At 45.4% G+C, this 10,906-nt stretch overlaps 1 protein-coding gene across 3 annotated transcripts in view; it reads left to right on the forward strand.

Moving 5' to 3' along the window:
* Window positions 1-10,906, forward strand: part of satb2 (SATB homeobox 2) — a 40,875-nt gene that overhangs the window by 21,786 nt on the left and 8,183 nt on the right. For 2 of the 3 annotated variants that reach the window (XM_034574545.1, XM_034574543.1), the window contains exons 6-12: window positions 398-500; window positions 2,096-2,146; window positions 2,331-2,917; window positions 4,487-4,699; window positions 4,838-4,924; window positions 5,644-5,796; window positions 7,874-8,068. In XM_034574545.1, coding sequence (XP_034430436.1) covers window positions 398-500; window positions 2,096-2,146; window positions 2,331-2,917; window positions 4,487-4,699; window positions 4,838-4,924; window positions 5,644-5,796; window positions 7,874-8,068 — 1,389 coding nt within the window. The remainder of the gene's footprint in view (window positions 1-397; window positions 501-2,095; window positions 2,147-2,330; window positions 2,918-4,486; window positions 4,700-4,837; window positions 4,925-5,643; window positions 5,797-7,873; window positions 8,069-10,906) is intronic. The other variant, XM_034574544.1, reaches the window with a different exon arrangement.

Consider the following 10,906-nt stretch of genomic DNA (forward strand, 5'->3'; position numbering starts at 1 on the left):
CCTCTCCTCATAATCATTTGTGTGTGTGTGTGTGTGTGTGTGTGTGTGTGTGTGTGTGTGTGTGTGTGTGTGTGTGTGTGTACGTGCACACTGAGTTTAAATGGAGCTCTGGTGGGGGTGTTGATCGCAGCATCAATTGCAAGCATATGTGTGTGTGGCTGGAGATTCCCTTTCTGCACTGTACTGGCTCGAGTTTCCATGGGTGGCTTCCAATCATGATTAATGTTTGTCTATTTCTATTATGTGTGTGTGTGTGTGTGTGTGTGTGTGTGTGTGTGTGTGTGTGTGTGTGTGTGTGTGTGTGTGTGTGTGTCATGTGGTTGTTGCGTGAGTGTAAGCATTTCATATTATGTTGGTTGTTAATTATCTTTCCCCTCTCTCTCTCTCTCTGCCTCAGAGTATGATCTCCTCCATAGTGAATAGTTCTTACTATGCCAACGTCTCCACGGCCAAGTGTCAGGAGTTTGGACGCTGGTACAAGAAGTATAAGAAAATCAAAGGTGAGCGGTGCTGTGGTCTTAACCGTCTCCTGATTGGTGTTAGAGTCGAACTAACGATCACTGAGCTACAACACAATATCAAACTTAACATTAAAATCTGAGGAGGGAACGTTTTATATCATGTCTGACTCATGATGGAATGTGAGATATGATAAAGAGGAGATATCATCTTTTACACCTCCACACATTCTTCTTCCTTGTGATAACTCGGTGTCTGAATTACCCACAATGCAACGTAACCACTGACATGTCAGGTAGACACTCAGGTGTGTTACTGACGATGCATTAGCGTCGGGGGCAACGGCTTCTTTCCACACGGGCTGTTTACCTGCGGGCAACCAAAGCTCAAACCTGATTGGTCCAACTGGAAACCAAAAGCCTGTAGAATCCGTTTCCACTGTGACCGTGGATGGATTAACAGACGCGGGGGCCCAGAGGGGCAGGGGGCCCCCCGGGTTAGAGTCCCTGTTTGAAGTTACCATTTCTGTTTGGGAAATGAGTCAAAGTGAAAACAAAGAGACACAAACGACCGCAGAGACAAAAGAAGCAACAACTACAAAAAGATGCAAAACAACCACAGAGATGTCTCTTTGAATCTGTGGCTCCTGCTGTTATGGAGGAGGGATGTGGGCGCTTTCACATGTCTGTGCCCACGGGACTGTTGTCTCATAATTCATCGAGGGCAACGCCATAGGAGCTGAGCCCCGTCTGAAAAACTGAACTACAAACTGAACTACTGAGTGTGTTCTCCCTCAAGTCCTGGTAAATATAATATATATAAATATCAGAGGCAGGTCAGGAACAACCCTGGAAACACCACGTTGTCTCTCAATGTGTTAATATCTGTATGACTGAGAGAGAACCACAACACACGGAGACAGTGTGAGTGACCAACCAGGACGTATTTAAGACCCAGTACATAATATTTTACGACTTTTTAAGGCCTAAGGCTTCAGATTATTGAATTTACGACTTCATGAAGTCCATGTAAACAAAGTTAAATGGACGTCTTGATCACATACGAGCAAAACGCTTCGGCGGCTGTGGTGCATTTAATGGTGAAAACCTATGCTGTCTCTAATTAGCTCCCATTAATCTCTCGTGTCAAGTATAAATCCAGCTTCAGACATAAAAACTGTGATGACGAGTCGAAGTGAACGTGGTTTTTGTATAAAAGCTGTAACGCCACAATCCGGCGTAGTAGCAAGTTTTATGAGGATTCCATTTCAAATAAAATATTCAGCAACACGACATTTCTTAAACAAGTCGTGTGTAATGTGTCACGACCGCTTCGTCGACCACATCAGCTCCACCGTCACCTCCCAGGAAGCTGCGCTCTCCTCTTCACATGAAAGGGCTGAGGCTGGAGAGGAAGTGAGGGAAGATGAGGGGAAGATGGAGTCTGACGGACGGAGGTTACACTCCAGCATTAGTTCAGCTCTTCACATGTCAGTCTGAGCCCTGAAGCTCAGGATACAGACATAAAGTCTGAGCATTTCAAGTGAATTCATTAATGTTTCAACTGTTTTGATCGTGTCTGTAAACCGGCGACATGTCTCGTTCTGATCTGTTGTTCTGTCTGTTTCGTTGAGCAGTCGATTATCTGGAGAAGATGTGGTCTGGACGAGACGCTGCTGACATCAAAAGTAAGAAATCGAATCACACTTTTTACTTTTTTTCTGCAACTTCACACTTTTACTCCACTATAATATTTTACTTCTGGGCATTTACTCGCCAGTTTTATTTACTTTTACATAAAAAAACTAAAGACTTGATCAGTTCCAGTACCATCCCTACTTTAACGTAACACTTCTTTCTTCTCCTCTGCAGTAGAGCGAGACAACATGGCCGACTTCTGCGTGCTGGGTCAGAGGCCACCTCCTCACCTGGCCGGCCTGGCCCAGCTCAGTCACCTGGGAGCGGGCAGCCCACTCCTCAAAGCCGTGTCCGGAGACCTGAGCTCGCAGTCTCTGCAGCAGCCTCCACCTCCCCAGCAGCAGCACTCGCCCCATGGCCCCCATCATCACAGCCCTCCTCTGCGCACGGGCCAGGTGCCTCCTCCGCCCCCGCCGCCCCCGCCCGGCGCCCTGCAGCCCCTGCTGGGGCCAGGTGGGCTGCTGTCGCCTCAACTGTCCCCGCAGCTGGTACGTCAACAGCTCGCCATGGCCCACCTCATCAACCAGCAGCTAGCCGTTAGCCGCCTGCTGGCCCACCAGCACCCGCAGGCCCTCAACCAGCAGTTCCTCAACCACCCGCCCATCCCTCGGGGCTCGTCCAAGGTCGGCGGCGACCATCCAGGGAGCAACCCCTCGGCCGCCGAAGTCTCCTCTGAAATCTACCAGCAGGTCAGAGACGAGCTGAAGAGAGCTAGTGTCTCCCAGGCCGTGTTCGCCCGTGTGGCTTTCAACCGCACACAGGTAGGAAAACAGAGACAGACTGTGGTCAAGACGGTTAGGAGAGCGCAGGGAAAGAGTGACAGAGGGAGAAGAGCGGCGTCAAGGATAGAAAACTAGAGACAGAATAGATAAATAGATGGAATACGGAATGAGCCGATGATAGGAAATCTGAACATGAATAGATCACACCAGGCAGGAATCAAACTATCCACTCACTGATTGATCGTAGTTCCCGTTCACTGCAACACGTCAGGTGAGGGTTCGTTCGTTCTCACTCGATAGACACGAGTAACCATCGGTGTCGCTGATAGGCTGTAATCTCTCTCACACGGGGTTTGGCTAATTTAGTGGTCACCCACCTCGTGGTATTTCCAGTGGGATTAGTGGGAACATGGCAGGGTGGCGTGCTGGGTCATTGAGTCTCCATCGCCGCCCTCACAGCCGCACAATTACCTGATGCATTCATGCTGTGCTAAACTTTTTACCATACGCCCCATTAGATCAATGTAATGGCAGTTGGCTCAAAGACGTACTACAGAGGCCAGGTGTGTGTGTGTGTGTGTGTGTGTGAGTGAGTGTGTGTGTGTGTGTGTAGTGGATGTATACATGTGTGTGTGTGCCAGCGTTCAGCCCACACATTTACATTCTTTATCAGAACTCATTTTCAGTTTATAACAAACTCTTACTGAACAATACAAGGGTTTCTCATACAAGTACTGTACTAAGGTACAATTGTGAAGTACTGGAACTTTACTTGAGTATCTTCTTGTAATGCTATTTTATACCTCTGCTGACTTTTGACTTCAATTATGTGATTGCTTTAGTTACTAGTTACTTTACAGGATATCAAAGCTGTAAAGTAACTAGTAGGTTGTAGAGCTGATAACATCTGATGTATTTAGTAAAAAGAAAACAATTATTGGATTGATTGATTAGTTGATTGACATTTGGAAACTATTCAGATTTTCATCTGATCCCTTTTCCTGCAAAAAACACCCCCAAGAAGTTACTCGTTCCAGTTCTTTAAATGTGAAAATGTCCTGCTTCTTGCTTTTAATGATGATTTTAATGTTTATAAAAGAGGTCATTTTAATAACAGATCAAATTGTGTGAAATGAAGTGAAATGATGGAGCAATGGACGTTAATATGACGGAGAACAGGGCTGTAGTGAAGGAAAGAATTCAGAGGAGTTGTAATGTAATGAGAAAATAAGTCATGATTGTATAGACTCAGTTTCTCACACAATCTTTTTCAAAGTCCTGATATTTATGAAAATGTGGAGATCGATTATTTGTGAAACTTATATTAAAGTTTAAGTTAAGACATTCCTCGTTTTACCACAGGTGACCGGCTGATCTTGATATTTCCCCTCTAACGTGACATGAAGCCTTAAATCACTTTACTCTCAGATTTCTTTCCTTCACGTGGCCCCAACACTCCATATTAATATAATCATTTGATGTAACTTGTGATTTTATCTCATTAATTTTCACGATTCTTCAAGAAGAAAAGGTGAAAACATGCATTGGGATGTTTGACTGACAGGAGCAGACGTTCAGGGTGTAACTGTGTGTGTTTGTGTCGCTCAGGGTTTGCTGTCAGAGATCCTGAGGAAGGAGGAGGACCCTCGCACGGCCTCCCAGTCGCTGCTGGTCAATCTGAAAGCGATGCAGAACTTCCTCAACCTGCACGAGACCGAGCGAGACCGGATCTACCAGGAGGAGAGAGAGCGAACCATGAACCCCACGGTCGGCCTCCCTGCCTCCAACTCCTCCAACCCCGGACCTCCACGCCTCTCACAGGTTAGAGAACCTCGTGGTCCGCGGCGCCTGCAGCGTCACCTCCCACAGCGTCGCCTCCCACAGTGTTTTCAAAATACAAGTAACCATGGGGATTGGAGCATGTGATGGTAACATGCCACGTGTCCTGTGTGTGCATAGAAAGTGTGGGAGAGAAGCCTGGACGACCAGATAACCCCTGATACCTGGGCCTCCATCTGGAAGAACAAGACTAAGATCTCGAACTCGGTGAGTTATCTCCAATCTTCACCTCACAAGCCGACAGCAGCACGCGATGCACTTTGTCTTAAAGGGTTTTTTTTAGCCGTTTGTAATGGGACAACAGCTTCAAAGCTATCATAGGAGCATGTTGTAAACACAAAGGACATTACACAGTATTTGGAAATTTCTTTCCATGTGCACAAAACGATTTAGCAATGTCAGTGATAAGAAGCTCTCTCTGATGTCAGGGCAAATGCCCATTCATGGCTCTGGGGCGAATGTGCTCGCGATTCTTATTATGTCTCTGTAAAATTATCTCAGCATCGTTTACACTGAGGGAATGTAAGCTAGCTGGTCTGTACATGTCTTGTGGACGACTTCAAACACTGTGTATACAAGTCGTCTGAGAGCCAATACATGTTCGCTCAAACAGAAACAACAGAGGACGACAAAAGAGACGGACTTAATGACTTTGATCTGTAAACAAAAGTCATGTGGAGACGTGCACTGCAGATGTGCAGCTCAAGCTCGTACGGCGAACACGGCATGTCTGTTCTCGGGGCCCGATCAGCAGCCGATAACCTTTACTCACATGTACACACAGGATTTGCTCTGGAGTGTTCACCTCTGAGTAGTTTTACTAAAACAAATCCTTTGGAATCGCAGCAGAATCCCTAAGTGCCTTTGTGATTGTTGACAGTTGTTGCTCACGGTGCATTGAGTCACACCGTGCTCGTCTCTTCCAGCCCAAACCGTCCTGTCCGGCCGCCGAGCTCCCGCTGAAGCTGGAGTCGCTGGTCAACATCACGTCGGGCGTCTACGATGAAATCCAGCAGGAGATGAAGAGAGCGAAGGTTTCCCAGGCCCTGTTCGCCAAGGTGGCCGCCAACAAGAGTCAGGTGAGGGAGTCACTGTGAGAACAAGAAAGTGTCATGACTTCAGCGTTCACTCCCATTTGGATCAAAGCAGACTGCAGCTTGAACTTTCATCCCCAGAACAAGACGAGTATTTTGACCTGATCCTCAGATCAACACTGAATCTATCTAATAATTCCAGAAATCACTGTCTGTGTCTCTCATATCTCAAGAACCGTTTCAATATTAATAAACTTTGAATAAACTTGTGACCAGCAGCTGCATCTCTGACTCATCGTCATGACGAGAAATGATTCTTCAGTTCGAGGTTCTGCTTCCACCGAACTTTGAATAAACACGTGAACAACTCTTTGTGAAGCAGATGTGGAACAGCTGCAGGGTCCTTATTTGCTGCAGGTCACTTTTACAGTTTCAGAAATAAAGCTGCAAGCAGCTTCACCACAGGCCAAACCAACAACAGACAAAAAGATAAACACCCCCGTGCATAGAGCTGCTTCTCTGGTGCAGGAGCGATAACCATATTAAATTAAAATAATAAATAAAAAACTCCATCGCACAACAGGATGACAGGACTATTCATTTCATAAAGATTTGATAAAAACAACAGAATTAACAAACAACACGTTTCACTCTCTCGTTGATCAGCTGACATTTCAAACTGGTCCTTATGATGTGCTGCAGGTTTCACCTCCACCTATCAGAGGATGGAGAGGCCGCATCTCTGGAGCCTTCAGCTCTGCTGCTTCTGAAGCATCAGAGCTGAGGATGCACACTTATACTTGAAAGCACCTAAATAAATAAACACATTCATATTTTTTACTATTTCCTCTTGGTTTGGGTTTTAGCAGCTTGAGACTCCGCCTCTCTCTCTCTCTCTCTCTCTCTCTCTCTCTCTCTCTCTCTCTCTCTCTCTCTAAACCTTGTTTTCCTCCTCGGGCAGAAATCAAGGGCAGAATTAAAAAGAAAATGTGGAAAAACCAAACAAGAAACAACTCTTCACAGATTAAATCTGTTTTGAACAAGAACAAATCTCAGGAGGCGTCGGGAGCGAAACTAAATCCCTTCTTTTCACGAATTGAATTCATTGAAACTTGGTCTCACGGTCGAGTGTGTCAGGACAGTAGCATGTGGCCGAGTGTGCCAGGTGTGTGTTAAATATGTGCATCCTGTATACAGTATGTGCGTGCGGGCTGCGTGGTCTCCCAGGTCGGTGGGTCCGGGGGTGGCTCGGGTCACGGCTCACTGCACCCATCTGCTGCAGCTGGCCACAAGGACGGAGAGCGACGGAGAGGGAGCGATGATCAGGCTATTAGCGGTGCATGCTGCCCGAGGTGGCTGGTTGAACACAACAGCTGGTGTCACAAACCGAACCAGTCTAGCAGATATAATCAAATCTTCTCCATCTCTCCCCCCAATCAGCCCCAACCCCCATCTTCCTCTGCCACAGTCACCTCACGCAGATCCAACTTGCTAATTTCAATTCTGCTCTCGATACTCGATACTACTAGTTCTGCTGCGTCTGCTCGTACTTAAAACTTTCTTTATTCTGCCATGCTTCACGTTCTTCTTCTTCTTCTTCTCCTGCTTCACCCAGTGTCATTGCTGGGGGGTTAAAGTATCTGTTCTTCCTAAAAGAGATAGCGATAATCCAGTAGTTCCTCATTTTGAGAGAGAGACGATCTTTGTTGTTAGCGGAGATGATTGATGCTCTCACATCTGTAGAGATAAGACAGAATCCTGCTAAGACCTTCATGGATTATGTGGATCTTCTATCCTTTGGACGGAGCCAGTCGAGCATGTGAGGGGATCAAACTTTTAAAACAACTCTCAGCAAGAAAGCAAAATAAAAACAAAATAGAATGAGACTCAGTAGAGCCCATTTAATATAAAAAAATATATGTATTTAACATTTTAATGGGTTCTTCCTGGGGTCAGACTCCACCCTACACAAAATATCATGGACTTCTGTCCAGTAGTTTTTGTGTAATCTTCTAACTAACAACCAAACACAGACAGAAAACACAACCTCCTCGACGGGGGTGATTGTTCCTTTACCATCGGCCTGTTTTTTAAACCCACCTTCGTTCCGTCTCTCTTCCAGGGTTGGCTGTGCGAGCTGCTGCGGTGGAAGGAGAACCCCAGCCCGGAGAACCGCACGCTGTGGGAGAACCTGTGCACCATCCGGAGGTTCCTGGCGCTGCCGCAGGCCGACAGAGACCTGGCGTACGAGGAGGAGTCCAGACACCATCACTCCGAGAGGCTGCACACCGTCCTCCACCTGCCGCAGGAGACACAGGTAGAAACCAGATAATCTCTACATGGACCTCACACGTCCAGATGTGATGTGACCTGAGGGAACACCTGGAATTAACATGTGTTTCAGATTCATCACACACATAATCTCATCTTATATTTATCTATAATTTCCTTTAAACACTTAATAACACAAGTATTTGTACTTTACTTCTCCTGAACTACTTGAGAACTTTATTCAGATCTGAACTAAACATTTCAAAGGTTTATTAAAACAATTTCTACGATAATTATTCAATTGATTGATTGACAGATTAATTAGCAGCTGCTTTCAAAGTGATCCCCTCAAAGTTATTTTTATTTATTCCTTCTCTTCATAAATGAAAAGATTTCCTGCTTTTCCTTCCAATAACTTTTATTAATTGATGTTTAGTTTTAATGAACAATTCTGAGGTTTGGACAATTGGTTGCAAAGGTGGCATTTCTGACTATTTTCATATTTTTTACAGACCAAACAATCAATCACTAAACATTTATCAAATATTTATATTATTTACATATAAAAATAAGCTCTACTTCAATCAACTATAATGGTAAAATGCTGTTCACACATTAATGTCATAATCAAAAATCGGTTTATAATATCACCAGTAACATTTACATTGGTGTAATTTACAGCCGTGGGTACTTAAAGCACATCCTCCTGATTATACTTTACATTATATTAAATTAACACTCTACTTTAGGTGGGAATAAAGTATATTTACACTCCAATATTAGTACATTAACTGAAGTAAAATCTAAATACTTATCACCAGTTGATCACGATTTCTGTTTTGATCTTTGCTCCAGATAAAAAGTCGTTTTCTCAACTGATAAAAGCCACAAAGTGTGTGTCTGTTGTACTTATACACAGGTTCCACACAGGTCAGAGCGTTCCACCTCCCACACACACACACACACACACACACACGGTCGCACATCCACTGACTGAGTGAAGAGTGGAACTGGTTCTCCTCCCTCGCAGACCACACCTGTCATTACTGTTTACTTATTATATTCATTTCGTGTCCGGCGGCGTTTGATCTCGTTGTGTGTGCACATGTGTTTGTGTGTCTGTGCCCCAGTGGAGCGCAGAGTAAACACAGTTGCTGGGTGGTGTGGCACAGGAGGAAATGCCCCATTAGTTTTTGAGGACGGAGGCGGAGGGAGGCAGGAGATCGATGCAGGAAACCCACTGATGTGTTGGCCTCTTTCATTAACTGTCCGTAATGAACCCCCCCCCCGTCGGTCTCTCTGCGACGCTTTACTGCCCCGGAGCCGTAAAGATAAAACCTTATCACCTCCTGATCACAAGCTGCAGATACAGCAGAAATATACATGTGAGAAACAGGTTTCCTCAACTATTTGGTTGCTGATGGTTTTTATTTGAGGATGTTAACATGTTTATAGACAGTCTCACTGAAACGATCAGATTGAGCTACATGAATAAAATGAATATTATCTATAAATATTAACTGTGACTAGATGTTGCACCAGCATCAACATCTCAGACCAAAACTAGAATGGGAAGCATCGGCCTCTTTAGCCGCATATTGAAAATACATGTGTTGAGATTAGACACATCTGGATCATCACCTCTACACATTCATATTTCTCTGTTATTCACAAAAATGTGGAAAAACACCACATCTCGTAATGTTATATAAAGGGAAAAGAGATTCCTGGATTTGCACCAGAATGAAAAGAGTTCTTTCCTGACTCGTTCCAGAACCTCCACCAGGTTCCTGGTTCTCTGTCCTGCAGGTTGTGTGTTTTAACGATTTAACCAAAGAACTTCTGTAACTTTGTGATCAAATCTTCACTCAACCATTTCCCCTAAACGTCCTGTTGTTGCTGGACGTCCAGAGAGAAGCGTGAAAGACGAGATGAAGGTTATTTTTTGATTAGTTATCTTTCAAACTCGACCAGTTTACCCCTGTTTCCAGTCTCTATGCTAAGCTAAGCTAACTGGCTGAAGGTCAAACTGATGTTTTCATCTTTTGCAATGTGCTAAACTCTTTATTTGAGTTATTCCTTTAAATCCACTGAGCCAGAGTCCAGATCAACAGCAGCAGAATGTGCCTGACTCCTGATTGACGGCTCTGAGCAGAGGTCAAAGGTCAGAGTGAGACGCCGCTCACGCACATTGCAGCCTGGCGGGTTTGAGCCGATGGAGACGGCCTCTCTCAACCACCAGCCCCCCCCGCCCCCTCAATGCAAACCTATTATATACCACATATAGTTTATTCCATATGTCATAAATCAGAACCAGGCAAAAGCTGAAACTTCCCATTTTGCAACTCGACACGGATCGTAGAGGTTGTTTTGCGGCTCCGCCCCCCCCCCACCGCCAAGTCATTTTACTCTTTTCTGAAAGCGTTCAGTTGGGAGCTGGGTATTAAAAGGCTGATGGGAAGTCGGGGAGGAAGCTGTGGTGGCACCATTAACACATTCCTCTGCTCCTCTCGCACCGAAAGACTAAAAATAAAGTTTAACCTCACAACGCCCATGTTGTAACCCCCCCACCCACCCCACCCACCCACTTCGAGAGACCCAGGGAGATGAACTGTGGCGAAACGCTGGTGATTTATTAATGGGAAATGAGGTGTGTGTGTGTGTGTTACTTTCTTCAGGACCACCCCCCCACCCCCTCTGTCTCAGATGAAGCCCCCCCCCCCGACCTCAGGCTCCAGCCGGCCTGCCACCACAGACCACACATGTGTCCCATCTGCCGCACATACACACAATCTCACACTGATCGTCAGAAATCTGAGCGCTCCTTTGTGTTTGGACAATAAGAGGCTTTCTGAAACTGTAACAACCGACCACATGAAACATG

Source organism: Hippoglossus hippoglossus, chromosome 21, assembly GCF_009819705.1.
Source record: "Hippoglossus hippoglossus isolate fHipHip1 chromosome 21, fHipHip1.pri, whole genome shotgun sequence".
Lineage (NCBI taxonomy): Eukaryota > Metazoa > Chordata > Actinopteri > Pleuronectiformes > Pleuronectidae > Hippoglossus > Hippoglossus hippoglossus.